Below are 15,493 nucleotides of genomic sequence, written 5' to 3'. Positions count from 1 at the left end.
TTGTAACGCTTCTACATTGAGAGAAAAAAATTACTAAATTTTAATAAATAATTTTTTGAATGGTTGGAATAAAATATTTAATAAATGTAAATAAATATTTATTTAGTACAAAAATCATTATTTTAATTTAGCTATCAGTTTTTTTTTGTTTAGTTTAAATATTTATGTATTGTAAGTAAATATATCACTGCAACTATTTAAATATTTATTAAAATTTAACAATTTTTTCTCTCTGTGTAACGTAATTATTTACCGCGCCTCTTAAAAGCAAATATTTATGTAACATGACTAAATATTTCATTACAATTATTTAAATATTTATCAAAATTTAATCATTTTTTATCTCAGTGTAATGTAAGCATTTATATTAAAATGCAAGTATAAATTGTAAGCATCTCAATTGATAGAAAATTCAGAACACATTTGATAGCAGAAAACGAGAAAGAGGCTACAGTTTTATTGATTGAATCATTTAAAAGTTATACACACAAGTTTATGTTAAATATTTTTATATCAAGTCGTTTGGATCTCGTTAGAAAAAGTAGGCCACCTCTGAAGCTTCTTCGAGATCGAGTCCATCATCAGATGGACATCAATCCGAAGCATCAAGAAAGCCTAATGACTTCCGCCTGTTTCGATTAGATCGGATTTATTGCCGCGCGGCGCATAAACATAGTAGTGCATTGCGACTGCAGTCGCAGCAAACGCCTGGAATAACTTGGATGAAATGACACGAATTCACCTACCGTGTAGGAAAATTATTTTCAGCGATGCAGTCAATTACATCGGGATGTGTGATAAACCCAGAAGAATTTATTGCAGCGTAAAATATTTACTACGGCCAAAAAGAAAGTCGCGTCATGCTAGTGATTTAGTGAGAGAACCGCGACAATCCGCAAAAGTTTCGAGTGGTAACGTTTGAGTACAGTTGATTTTAAAAACTAATCTCAGCAATTTATTTCACGTTTGAAATGTAAAATTTTACGTTTTAATCGGAAAAGTAGAAAATTTCTTTTTAGTTATTAATAAAATAAAATAAAAGTCATGAGTCGCGTATCGCCTACATTTGCAAAAGGGAATTGTTTGTTCAATTCTATTTAAATGAACGGTCCCAGCATAATAGCATAGTAGATAACACCCGTTTATTCGACATTAAGAAGTTTAAAAGCGGAAATTTTGCGGAGAACGCGAGTTCCCCTCAGCTGAATAAATTTCAAACATTTCCGGGGAAAATACATATTTCCTCGCGTAAAGCGAGGTAATAGAAGCAATAAAATATCATGATTCAACAGTAGCGAATCCGAAATTTACTGATTCGAGGCCGATTTAAAACGGTAAAACGGTTTAAAACGTACATTGAATATCGATGTATATTCAAGTAACACGTGTAACCAAAGTCATATATTTTCCGTCCATACGCGCGCGTTTAACGTGTCGTCGCGTAAAAACGACGGCCAGATACACACGCGATTGTAGAGACAAATCGGAGTCTACCCGGCGGTAAAAATAAGGCAAATCGAGTTAATAAACGATGCGGACGTGTGCCGGAGTCTGTGCAGAGGAACGTTCGACAGTGGAGAGCGCGTCTACGTGGAATAAAACGCCAAGGAAGTAATTTCATCGGGGAACGCATACACGTCGTCACCCGTTGAGTTTGCCTATTAAACCATTCCTACTTCATCCTTTTTTTTCCCTTCTCATTCCGCTTTTACCATGACCCACTTACCACCGCGCCGATTGATCGTTCCAATCGTTCGTTTTTTTCCCCCATTTAAACCGGCAATCGCGCGGATTAAAAAAGGAAGTACACGGGATAACCCTTATGCGGAATGAGAGAGCCCGGCCGAGCTCCGTTACCTCTGTTGCAAGAGTTTGCCGCGCGCGGAGAGGAAAAAGCGGTCAAAAAGTACTGGAACTTGTAATCCAATAACCATGTAATACAGTTTCGTATTAACTAACATTAACAGACACTGCTTTTGTGTCAGTGCAGAGCGTAACGCGGCGAATCTTATCAGGGTTTATTTTAAGAGTGCGAAACATTTCGCGTCGATAGCACAACGTTTTACTTTCGTTTTAATAAAATGAAAATAGACTGGTAATAAACGTGAACCTGTATTCCCGTATTTATAGACACATATTTATAGATCGGTGTTAACCGTGACATCGTCAAATAGCGCGACATGAATATTTATATAGAGGAAAAAGTGATGCTCGCGCGTCTCGGCCGGATCGCGCTAATTCGCAGAAAGGAAAAAAAAATGAATATTGAATGTGCGCGTCGATTTACTCAGCGGAAGATTTCTTTCGCCAATTTGACGAACGACGCCGACGCAAAATCTCGCTATTTTCGCGATAATCGACATCTCCACCGTAGGAGGAATAAGATAGGTAAGAGTGGGGGGGAAAAAAGAGAGGAAAAAAAAATACGTTTCCGAGAGCAATTTACGACGAAGCGACGCCATTTTTGCGGCTGTTACGGCGCAAGGCGAGGTAAGCTCCGGCGGGCGTCGTCGTAAGAAGAGGGAAGATGCGCTTACCACATTTCACACACGACCTTTTATCGCATGCTTTATGCAAAATCTATCTGCACACACACACACACACACACACACACACACATGCATTACCCCATATGCGACACAAGCAATTTTTTCGATCTTTCTTTCCCTCTCAGCGAAAAATTCTGCGCGGATTGTTCCGGCGAAGTGATATCATGAATAATCATCATGAATTCATCATAGAAACGAATTTTTAGCAAACTGCGGACGCAGCGATTTGGCATCGGAGACGAGAAACTTTCGTTTCGGCTCTCTTTTAAAAACGAAGTTTTAAACGAAATGTCTATAAGTGCCTCCGAGCGCATTAAATGCGAAACTAGTCATTCTCGACGACGTGATCAACAGGTGAATGACAGCTGAAGAATTTAGTCTTTTATCGGTATCGTCGCCGCGGGCAGACGTTTTATGGCGCATTCGCAGGCTCGATTTGCATCATTTACAATCGCATGTCGTTTCGTCGACGTCGCGACTTCGCAATTTTATTCGCAGGATATAAGCGAATTACAATATAAACGGAATATATTTTGAATCGGCAATTTCGTTCGAGGAGGTTCCGCTCTGTTACATTCTTCCCATCTTTGAAATATCCAGAAAAAAATAAATTTGCATCCACGTAACTTTTTACGATTGAGATTACGATTCGACTGCGCGGTGAAATATAAGTAACTATCCAAAAAGAAGTGGAAGGACTGAAAGATTAAATTCTTCGCGCCACGATTTAGAAGTCCGCGAATTGATGCCCGATGAAATTAACTTGTTTTTCTTCATTAATGGATCACCGTAATCAACCGCTGTCGTTTCGCGCTTCGGGTGATCTGGAGCGCAAAATCGACAACGCGTGTCATTTAGCGTCGTTTGTTTAATAGCTGTTTGTAGACCGTGCCGGTATTTTATTTAAACAAACTCGTTCAAGAAGGTAACACGGTCCATAAGGAGAGGAAGTTTTCCTAATCCCTAATCTACATTTATATTAACGTAAACACTAAAGTTTACACGATATTGTAGTATTTAATCACATCGGGTTTTAAAGTATCCCATTTGTTATTACAAGTAGTACCGCAAAGAACCCTCACTTTTAATGTTAATGGCAGAAGTTTTGACAAGTTGGAGTCAACTTCTCGTTGGAGGGGCAGGAGGGCGGGAGGACTTCCAGAAAGGCCATTATTCTTCACGACTATTTTATATTCAGACTTAATGGTCTCGATAATTAAACATTGAATTAAACTTATAAAAGAGTAAGGATGCTCTGAATGCTATGTTTGATGGTCCACTTCTTGGTTTATCCAACTTGAGGAAAGGAAAGGGAAGAAGGATATGCTCTTTTCTGCAAAAATCGCCTTTCCACGTTTTTCAAAATCTTCAGCGACAGCATTTTTTGCCAGAAAAAAACTCGCATTTGAGTTGATTTAATCGGGATTGATAAAGATAGATTTATTCATCAATTTAGCTTCCGTCAGGCGGATTGAGAGTTAATTTGCTTGAATCTACCCCTTGATAAAATTCGTATAATTGAAAACGAGGAAAGAATCATGGCTAACATTAGTTCCGTGCAAAATTTAAAATGAGTTTTCTGATTAATTTCGTTGATCGGTAAGGAAGGTCAATTATAAGTGTTTTCATTAATTTCAAGCCGAGAAGATACGATAAGAGAAGGGAATGGAATTGCATTAGGCTTCCATAAGTATCGCGAAATTAAAGCTGTAACGGACTGTCAATCGAATATCGAACAGAACCGGCGGAAAATACACACTCTCTTCGTCAACACTCATAATGAATTCTCTCATTGCCGGCGGCGCAAGTAATTATAGAGTTCTCCTACTCAAAACATCTTTCGCGAAGGTAATTCTTCTGACCAAGTTGCTCCTCTCCTTCAAGCAAACGAATTATCTCGCTCTCGCTCGAATTGTTCTTCCACGAGAGAGAGAGAGAGAGAGAGAGAGAGAGAGAGAGAGAGATCGGCGTACTTTACCCGGCTATTTTCGATCGCGCGTGTACGATTCTATTTTATTAACGCGTAAATTCATCTCGCAAACAGAGATGAGACATTTTTTCATCGGCGGTCCGCACGCACTCCTGAGAAAGTAAATGATTCGCTTACAAAGGAGGGCGCGAGGTCAATTAATCCGAAGAGAAGAGCGAGCCACCGGCACGACGGGACTAATTAAGCCGAATTAAAGCGGTATTTAACGGGAGTCTGAACGCGCGCGAGGCAGAGGGTCGACGTAAAAAAGATGCGGCTTTGGTTGACTGACCGACAAGAGGAGAGGCGTTTCGTCGCCGTCATCCGTTCCCGTCGTATTGTTGCGGCTGGCAGCTCATTCGACAGTTTGCAGCTGCAAGTTGACACAAGCTGACGTCACCCCCTCATAAAAATAGGCCCGTTCTGCCGAGGCGTTTGCTGCTGCAGTGGCGCATGGCTCTAACTACGGGGCCCAATTAAAACCTACAGCATCGGGCCCTTAGAGGAATATCGTCTCTGATTAATTGGTACAATAACGCGTGCTCTAAGAGACGATCCTCGGAATCCGCGGCGACGATGCACCGCGAGGTCGATGCGCCTTCTCCACGACGCGATCACGATCCTAGTGCACTCCTACGTCTAATTAGCGCGTCGTTTAATGCATTCAATTCCCCGTTCGTCTGAGTTTATAGCAAGCTCATAACGTCAGTCTTCCATGAAAAAGGAAGTCGATTCGTGGAAAGAAGAAAAAATTTACGGACTTCTCTCTCTCCGCCTATTTTCAAAACATATTTTTGCAATTTCCAACGCTATAAATTTATTTCACAGTCACCAGAGGTTTCTTACCTCCCTCTCTCTCTCTCTCTCTCTCGTATATCATCGATTTAATATTCCCAGCGGAATATTCTGAAATATTTAAAAAGTTTTACAGAATCTACAGGTGAATAGTGTGCAATGTATTTAAAAAAAATGTTTCAAAGCTTTCACTGACGCTGCATACAAAGAGATTTTATCGAGATTCCGTAGGTTATTAATAAATGATACAATCCACTTTATCATCTTTAAAGGGATGTCCTTTTGCATGCATATTATTCAACATAAATAACGGAGACCGTCTTTGCGTACGTATATTACGTTACGTTATCCCGCGTCATCCCCTTACATTCGTTTCCATTTAAATGCGAAATCAGCTTAAGGGCGATTGGAGTAAAATCCGTTACACAAATCTGGGGATGCTTTCGGCGCAGAGAATATTCGTGAATCGCGTTGGCGGCCAACAGGTAGATTAATTACAACCACCGTGTAATACGTTTTTTGAGGTTGGAGAAAAGGAAAAGTGGTCCTCAAGGCGCGCAAGTAGAAACGGAAGTCTAGGCGAGCGATTTATCGACGTTCCCACTGTGAAAATTAAACTGTGCTGCGTGTTCGAGGGTGCTTTCCGCGTTCTTCTCTTTCTCTCTCTCTCTCTCCCCCCCCCTTTCTTGCTCGCACTTTCGATCGTTACATTCAATTGAATGCACCTAAGTCTTTGTAACAAATATCTGACGGTCAAGAAGCGGCATTGGAAACTTGAATCGCTAGCGATCCACACCGACGTAAACTTCGTATATTCATATTTCGGAAGTTTAGCGATAAGTAATATAAAATCACTGTACACGCCATCTGGCATAGAATAGCCACCTGAGCTGTTTAATGGTTGTTTCCACATGTTTCGCGCCGAGCTATACATACGGCAAGTACAAACTACTTTACGAATCACTTTTCTTGATGTATGGGCCTCCCGACTTCACGCGCGATTTATCGTACACGTCGCATGCTATACTTCTTTACCGGAGTCAGTCTTTCCATAAATTCTTGAACTTCAATTTATCTTCAAATTTTTTACTTTATTTTTTAAGGGATTAAACGATTTTTCAAATGGCGATAACGAAAAATTCTTCTGTTGACAATAAAGACGAAAAATACTCGAGTGAATAAAAATAAAAAAGAAAGATTAAAAAATTGAAAAAATATATATTTTGAGTGAATAAAATTTATGTGTTACATCTGGTTTTTAAACTCAATATTAAATACAACAATGAACAAAATGTAAAAACATATCTATGTAATTTTCAGAAAATGCAAAACAACTGATTTTTTTTTAACCTTTGCAATGGTTTAATCCCTTAAACATATACAATTGATTAAAAATATTTAATGTAAAAACTAAAATATTTTACGTTGAAGCTCAATGAATTAAGAAAAGTAAAAATGCGTAATTATAAACACAGCAAGTGATAAATATCGCATCGTAAATATTAAAAAATCTTTGCATTTAGTAACATATTAAATTAGAGACAGCAAACGATGTTAGTGAAATCCGATATTTAAAGCTTAACACATTTGACATTAAGTACCTGCTGAACGTAATCGAGAATCCCAGCGTGTTTGAAATATCATTTGTACTATTCACCTGTTCAAAAATTTTAATGCGTGAATTACTACCAATTGTTTCAACTTTCAAAAAATTTACAAAAATTGTCGTGTCAATTATGCGAAGACCGCGCGTCTGTGAACTCTTTCAAATAATTGCCGTAGTAGTCGAGGAGATATCGAATTTCGACGAACAAAAGAACTTGGAACTCTTCAATATAAAATTTCAAACTCCGTGTAGTCTGTCGAAACGCCGTGTCTCTCGATTACGCCGGAGATGAAGAATGACGGTCGATAAGGATAGAGAAAAGTGAAGGCGAAGACTAAGGAAATCGAGAGAAGAACAGTGGGAAAAGAAGATACGGAAGATATAAACGTATTGTGCGACCTGCTGTCTTGTTGGTGTAGAACTCGAACGCGTACAGCGGTCCCTTAATGCTGGAGCAGTTTGAGTCACGAGAGTCCACCTTGATGTCCCATCCTGGTAGAGGTCCCCTGGGTGAGCTGACGTATTTCACAGCCAGCAATATCGCCGGTAACACCCTCTGCAAACTCTGCTCGTGGCGAGGATCACCTGGCACGATCACAGCTAGTCTCACCTCTTTCTTGGATCTCACTATCTGGATACCCCCGATGCATTCCGTAAGGTCACCAGCCGTCGTAGTCATCGTCGTAGCCGTCGTCATTCCCGTTGTCCCCGTAGTCGCCGTCGTCGTCGTCATCAGGCCGATATTCGCACAATGACTCGCGCACAAACTAGACAGAGTCAGCGTCAATCGTACTAAAACACCATTCGCGCACCACCGCTTTCTCGTCCGCGATGCCATCGCGTCTCCCCTGACACGCGTTACACCTTTATCTCGACGGGGCTGTCTGTCTAATTATTACGCGTTGCGAAGCATTTTCCGCATTGCGGTCGGTTACGCGAGAGGAAGAACGAGTCACTCTCGGCTGCTCGTAGGGTTCGGGTAGCCGTTCCCCTCGCATTTTAGTATTACATCGAGTCTCATGTGGAGCATCCCGAGCGCAATGTATCTCGCGTGGTTTAAGCGTTCGTTATTAAGCGTACATATAATAACGCGCTTGGCGTGATTCATATCTTGTTGAATTTGCATCCAACGCGATACGTGGATGAAAAGGATAAAAAGATCAGCGACTCATAATTTCGCATTTCTTTTGCCACGTATTGTTAAACACATTTCCATATATAGTGATATACATCCTTTATTCCCTCCGGAGAGACAATACGTTGATTGTCCTCCGTGATTTTGACGGGCGTGCGCTGTGTTTTCGTTCGTCTTCGTTCTTCGCCATTCTCATAATGCGCGTAAGAACACGTCTTGCATTTACGCACGGAAGAATTTTTTTAATTTTACATTAGTGTCCTCGTAAGATAATTGCTGTGAATAATCTCGCTTCTCCTGTAAAGCGTTAGATCTTCGCTTGAGAGCTTCGCTGCATTTCCTGGCGCGGTCCAATTTAACTTCGATGAAACGATAATCATTAGACGTCCCGACCATCATGACTTCACTAATTACGAGGCATACGTGCTCTTTAGGAGCTCGGTTGCGAAACGGGTACCGAAATTAGAAAGTGGGAAACGTCTTGATTAATCTCGTTACACTGCACGCATAATCGTATTTGTTCTGCATGTTTACTTCTACATTTTAAGTCTACAAATAATTGTAAAATGTCACCACTTTTTTTAAATTGTGTAAGTTTATACCGAAAATTGCTCGTTTTTTATCTGAAATATGCAAGAACGATTTAGCAATGTTAGAAAGATGCGTTTGAACAACGCACGATAAAAATAAGCTCCCTCCCCCTCAATGATAACATATCATCGCCTACTACAATCCTAATATTTTCTTAGTTTTTTGCGGAACACATAAGAGAGATTGCACCTACGATTTTTCATAAAAATAAGAAATTGTGTTGTGTCCCGATGATCTTAAGATCACTTTAAACAATTTATGATTTGTGTCAGAATTTGGCATACAATTCTACTGATAATGTTATGTATCGCATGTATAATACGTTAATCAGTTGCGTAGAATCAAGTCAATGCTCTAAAATCTGAATTAAAAAATTAATACACACTAGAACTTTGATTCTTGAAAATCGATTTTTTGTGACCACAAGACATCAAGTTTAAAAAGAGATCTAATTAACGTGTCTTGATTTGTAATTCATTTAACATGCACAATGTCAATAATGAATAATTTCCATGCATAACAATATAGAAAATATGTATTAAAATATACAATATATGTACATTAAAATACATGGGGTATATGAAATTATTAATGGAATTCTATTCTGAAAACTTTGACGCAAATTTTAGATGATTTATTATGATGAGCTTGAATAAGAGCAGTTTTCAAAGTTAGTATAAATTTATATTATTATATATGTATTTTACTTCCTAATTAAATTAATTAACATACAATGTATCGTACTTGCGTCACAGAATATTTATTTCATTTTTAATCCGTTGTTCTAGTGACTTTTAATATTTAACTTCTTGAGAAAAATATATTTTCATTGTGTGATGAATGAAATAAACGGAGAATACGTTGTCTGTTTTTTCAAGATAAAAATAATATTAGAATAGATCGATTTGGTAGAAATCTAAAGGTTCTGTATTTTTTTTGTGATCCTTTCAAGATTAATCACAAGATTTTCCACATGAACTCATTGAGTTATGCCGGATATCTTATAAGTAAAACTGAGCTAATATATTTTATGCCTGCCTGTCCGATCAAATTTATCTTTGAATTATTTAGTAAACCAATCCTTAGTGATGTGTTGTGAAGAAACCCGATGCGATACAAGTAGCTAAATTATATGACATATGAAACGGATCGTTTCATCAAAGTCTAATGTAGCAATTTATTCCGATGCCTCAAGTAGTCGGGCTTTCTTATTTTAGAGCCGGGACATATGACCTGAAAGCCGTCGACAAATCTTTTACTACGCGGAAAAGTAATGGGGATAGGTAGCGTCTTCTCTGTTTGCGTCTCTTGGTTTTCGCGCCTAGCTTTAGAGTCCGCGCGCACGAAAGAGGAAAGAAATGCGGAATGGAACGCACCCTCTGAATTAGGGATGGAAGAATGATGTTATTACACGAGGCAGACAGAGCCGGGCAAACGGGACGTACGTGACCGAGCACGTCAAAATTTCTTCGAGTCGCGATAGACGCGCGTCATGTAACTTTTAACTCGCAACGGCGAGATCTAATCTAACTTTAGCGCGGATGCAGTATGAAGCGAACAACACGCGCTTAAATTGTTATTCTTTTATCTTGTGATGACTCTGCACAATTTTAAACAATTACGCTCGTACGAAAGTTGGAAGTTTCTCGCTCGTTGATTAATGAACACTGTAGCAGCATTTATCGTCAAGTCCAAGTCACATTATTCTGTCACAACAATTGTTAATTAAAGCTATTCGCTTTAGATATACTCAGAGAATTTTCTCATGAAATTTACCCTCAAAATTATGATTGCCGCAGGATAACATTGTAATTTCGAATAGTTTTATATAATTTTTTGATTTATTAATTTCAATGAATTTAAAATGTTAAATGTTTTATAATTCTTTATTGTTTTAAATAGAATAGGTCAAGTAGCGATAAGCATATACAATATTTTATATAAATTTTATTGGCAGTACAGCATGATATTTTCAATCTGACTTAATCGCTCGTGATAATTTTACGATGCAGCGTGATAAATTAATTGGCACTGTTTATGCCATTAACAGACAATATAACGTCATTAATGAAAGAAATGGCGTAGTACATAAGGCAAGAGATTTATAATTCAGAAGTCCGGATTCGAATTCTGTTAAAATCAACGTATTTTTCGATAAACAATATATATATCATTACATACATAGTCACATAAAGACAAATTTCAAACCTAATTATAAATATTATTATAGAAAAAAACAATTTTGTCTCGAAGTGTAAAAATTTTTTTTTGGAACATTTTACAATGCATGATAATTTTTATTAGTTTATAAAAAAATGTCTCTTGTATATTTCAAAAATTGCTATCGTTATTTACAACATTTGACAGATTGCCTCACACATGGTAAACTTTGCCGCGAATTTGCAGTTAAACGTAATGAAAAATTCTCTCCGTGTATATTAAACACGAGTGCGAGATAAATCACAAGATCATGCTGCTGCTTTAATCGCATAACGCAAGGAGGCAGTAAGAAAACGGATTTATGTCCCGTATAGTTCAGCTACGAGTTCTCGTATCCATGCTACTGCGAGAATTAATGCTTGATTCATTGCTTCCCGGCACGTATTCGATCCCAACGTGCACGCGCGGAATCTGCACATATTTTATGCATAGATTCCGCGCGATAAAAATATACGAGTGCTCACTAGGGACGCTAACAGCCGGGAGACATCTCGGATGACGCGGATTACGCGATTACGTGCCAATAAGTTACAAGAAAAATTCTCGTAATTATCCGTAACACGCCGTCGTTACAGCTTAACGCGAGCAACGTGTCGCAATATTGACAACGCAATTTAGTCCAGATAATACGTTACAGTTTGCGCCGCTGCACAATTTTATGTCGCGATAAAACAATCGTTGCACTTTCAATGAAGGTTCGTAGCTTTCGCAATTGCGCATTTCGTTACAATTTTGATTACCATTGGCATTGATCGATCTCAAAGATTACATAGAACGTACATAAACTTTCACTCAATCCATATCAGTCCGTGATCAACGTTAAGACCGCAGAATCGTATTGCTAGTTGAAATAGTGCTCACAAAACTTTTGGTACGGCCAATAATAGCTTCATTACGTCGATCGTCCCCGAAAATGAAAATTTATCACTGCAGACAAAAACTTGGATTTGACCCGGATTCTCGGAGTCACGAAACGGGCAACCCAACTTCATTCGTATTCGATTGTAACGATGGCATTCGTTCACGAAGGGTGCCTGAGAACTGATTTCTAAATTGAGTCACTTCGAAATGATAAAGGGAGATTTGGAAACAATATGCAAAACACTGCCATTTGCATATTTTAGAGGAAATTCTTCTTAAAAAAAAAATGCGAGAAAGAAATATAAAATCCCTCTTTAAAGAAATGTAAATTTACTATTTATTTTACTTAATCTACCTCTAAATATACGTTAAAACTTTTTTGATTAATTAAAAACTAATTTGATCAACAAGTAGTTAAATAAGAAGTATTCCCTAAAGATAAATGAATCTTCAATGAAAGTTAAATGAACTCTTTGAAACGGATCCTTTGTGTTTCGTATTATTTTTGCCTTATTGAAAAATCATCAAAGAGATGGAAGCGTGTACCTCAATTCGCAATAGTTAACTGAATATTCATAAACTTATGCGAAAGGATGATGCTGCAACAAGTGGTACTCTCAACGAGTTTTATCAAATCCTGTTCTTTGAGGTTTCATCGATTTATAAAATATTATCGTTCCAGCGAGAAACTTCCACAATTAAAGAGACTTATAATTAACCCTCGAAATATATTCTTTACTGCAAGTAGTTTTAAAGAAAAAAAAAGTTAGAAGATTCGAGGTAGAAAGCGTATTGGATAAGGAACATTAACTAAGCAGCGGCAAGAGAAATAAGTGAGTTAAATCCACGAGGCAAAAAAGATAAGCTTCTTTGCGAATAAGATCAAATATTTGTCGGCAGGAATAAGGATACTTCTATTAAAAAAAAAAAAAACACGTTATTGTTGGGCAAAGGACAAACGTTTCGAATTAATAACAAATACAGAATTTTCACGGCAAGAAGAAAACGCATTTAGCATTTCGAAGCAATTATTATCTTCAATAAAATTTCAGTTGTCGGAATTTGAAACTCATTAACAGAGTGAAACGTGTCGATCCATAAACGATACGTATACAGATCAGGTTTTTGATACGGTAAATGCGCAATTGCGCGCATCAATTATAATAAATATTATTACAAACGTACATCAGCCTATCCTATCAATAATTCTCTTACACATTTATCAAGTTAATTAATGTGCAGCGAACAATGTAATTAATATAAACAGCTTTGTATAATTTACATCGTACAATTCGGATTGCAAATCATTCAATTTACAAGGTACCATTGCGATAGAAATCGATAACAATCGCGTTATACGCGAGAGAGAGAGAGAGAGAGAGAGAGAGAGAGCATATCAAAACAAAAAGGATCTGCACGGCAATTACATGTCGTGGAAGACTGCAATTATTCTCGTTACTGACGGCGCCACGAAATGCCGTCGTCAGTAGAGGTGATATTGTGCTGCGAGACAATTTTCAGGTTTCGAATTTACTTCGGGAGTAATCCTAGTTTTCAAATGGCACTTGCGATTTTCGCAGAGGAGCACCACTTTCGCATTCCCGGGCGCAAATTGCCGCAGCTGGCTTTGTCAAAGTTTAAGCGAGCAGAAAGGGCGGATTAACAGTCATCGGAAATTTACATACGGACGAGTTAATCAGCAACTGCCGAGCAACGCGTTATTTAATTAAATCACGCTCGACAGGACTTATTAAAGACCATCGGCAGAACCGTCCCTCCCTCCGGTACGGACATTATATCCAAATAAATATTACGATCATCGAGGAATCGTAATGACAATCAGGCCGATGAAAACGCCCGCCGGTATTTACCGTTGATGAATTTAATCAAACCGCCATCGTCCGCAAAGGAACGTGATCTGTCAAATGCGTTTAAGCGAAAACGCAATCGAGGCATCGTATCGCGTCGATGCTGATGTGAAATTAATTGCGAGCCGCATAACGAAACGCGAGCCACGTTGCGCGGCGTGAAGACTGTTCCATTGTGACGCTTGTGTGACGCTACCTTGCTTCACACATTCGCTCGCGTGAACTTTATCCGCACCGTGTGTGGATATCAAATGTGCAAATCGTCAAAAGCTTTGTTCCCCGAACAGCATGTTTTACACGTTTGGCATTCACTCGGAATGCGCATCATTTATACAAAAACAGCGTGTATGTAATTTATACGATATGCACGCGGCGTTCGAAGAGCTTATCACCGTTAATTTTATTTTACAAGACTCTCCTTCGTTAATCACCATCCGCAAATATTTATAGACATAGATTTGATGGAAAACTTACTCGGAAATCTAAAGTGATTCAATTAGTTATATTTCTCAATCTGAATTATATAATACCGAGAAATTGATTCGATCTCTATACCTCAATTTATTGATTTTATATGTTTAATTATGATTGCACGAGTTTAATTAATTGATACGGATATCGCAAAAAAATAAAAAAAATTTTGTTGCACTCGCACGTAAGTGATGCGATCACTTTTTTCAAGTACTCGTACAAGCACACCTCAATATTACTCGCGATATATTTAATCCTACACCGAGCCATTAACTGTGACGCAATTTAGCGCAACTTAATGCTCAGACGAGACATAATTGTGAAATATGTCAAAAGCTGCTGGTAGCTTTTAGCGTGGACCGCATCATAAAGCGCAACAAAAAATTTCTCGAAAAGTGCTTGGCGCTCAAGTTACGATGTCGTAAAAAAAATTTTTGCGCGCGGCGGCGACGACGACTTTATTCCGTATTCGTCAACTTTGTGGCTCGTATCTGTCGCGTTTGGATCTCGGCGGCGGAATTCTGTTGAACCACCCCCCGCGAGCATACCATCATCTTTCATCTCGACGTGTTGTTACGCGAGGCAGACAGCAATGTCACGCAAGTAAACTCGGGGAAACTTTTGTAAGTGCGTGTTCTCGCCGCTACTGTATAATATAGAGAAAGTTCGGAATAGGGAATATTTGCTTCTGTGAACTCCTCTGTTTTCCTTCACTGAAACACGATAGCCTAGTATTTATTACGTGTTTTATACATATTCTCATTTCTTCCGACACACATTTCCTACTTTTCTATTTACTTGATAGTTTGATGAAATTAGAGATTTCTATCATAGTTTTTCTTACTTACATATGCAGTAGCTTGTCTGATACTTTCTTATTAATTCGGTTATATATAAATTTTTTATTAGTTAAAGGTTAAATATAAAGTAAAAATGTTCTAGGAAACAAGAGATTTTTGCCATCATTTAAAAATTGCATCCATGCAAACAGGTATAAAGGATTGACTGGAATAGCATACTGTCTCTCCGTGACTACAAGCTCGATACAATGCTGTATACCTACATTTTCTAAAATCAAATTCAGTAGAAAATGGCTTTAGGGAAAAGAGAATATGCAAACGCGAACTGCAACGCTAGGTATGTAGCACAAGATTATCTAATAAACGTTGCAGTGGGAAAAGATTAATAGAAAATTAGGGCGTATACAGTCAAAGCACTGTATTCACGAAAATTCACATCCTGTAAAATGTCATGAATATGGAAATCGCGAGTATGGAGAAGAGAAACACAGACAGATTAAGCATGATGCAAAAAATAACCGGAAATGAAAAACGCTTTTTTTAGTTTTCACATATCTCTTTCATTTAGTTTGTAAAATATTGAAACAAATAAAAAATTACTTTGGTTAGACTAAACAAATGAAAAAAT

At 38.1% G+C, this 15,493-nt stretch overlaps 1 protein-coding gene across 5 annotated transcripts in view; it reads right to left on the bottom strand.

Moving 5' to 3' along the window:
- The window catches only part of LOC105203079 (atrial natriuretic peptide receptor 1), a 99,345-nt gene that overhangs the window by 70,602 nt on the left and 13,250 nt on the right, over nucleotides 1-15,493 (bottom strand). For 3 of the 5 annotated variants that reach the window (XM_026133680.2, XM_026133681.2, XM_026133682.2), the window contains exon 2: nucleotides 7,319-8,677. The exons of 1 other annotated variant lie outside the window; for it this stretch is intronic. In XM_026133680.2, coding sequence (XP_025989465.2) covers nucleotides 7,319-7,757 — 439 coding nt within the window. In that variant the 5' untranslated portion in view covers nucleotides 7,758-8,677. Of the gene's footprint in view, nucleotides 1-7,318; nucleotides 9,133-15,493 lie in introns of those variants that run through there. One more of the 5 variants, XM_039459072.1, reaches the window with a different exon arrangement.

This window comes from Solenopsis invicta, chromosome 16 (genome assembly GCF_016802725.1).
Source record: "Solenopsis invicta isolate M01_SB chromosome 16, UNIL_Sinv_3.0, whole genome shotgun sequence".
Classification (NCBI taxonomy): domain Eukaryota; kingdom Metazoa; phylum Arthropoda; class Insecta; order Hymenoptera; family Formicidae; genus Solenopsis; species Solenopsis invicta.
This window is presented reverse-complemented; position numbering and strand designations above follow the sequence as displayed.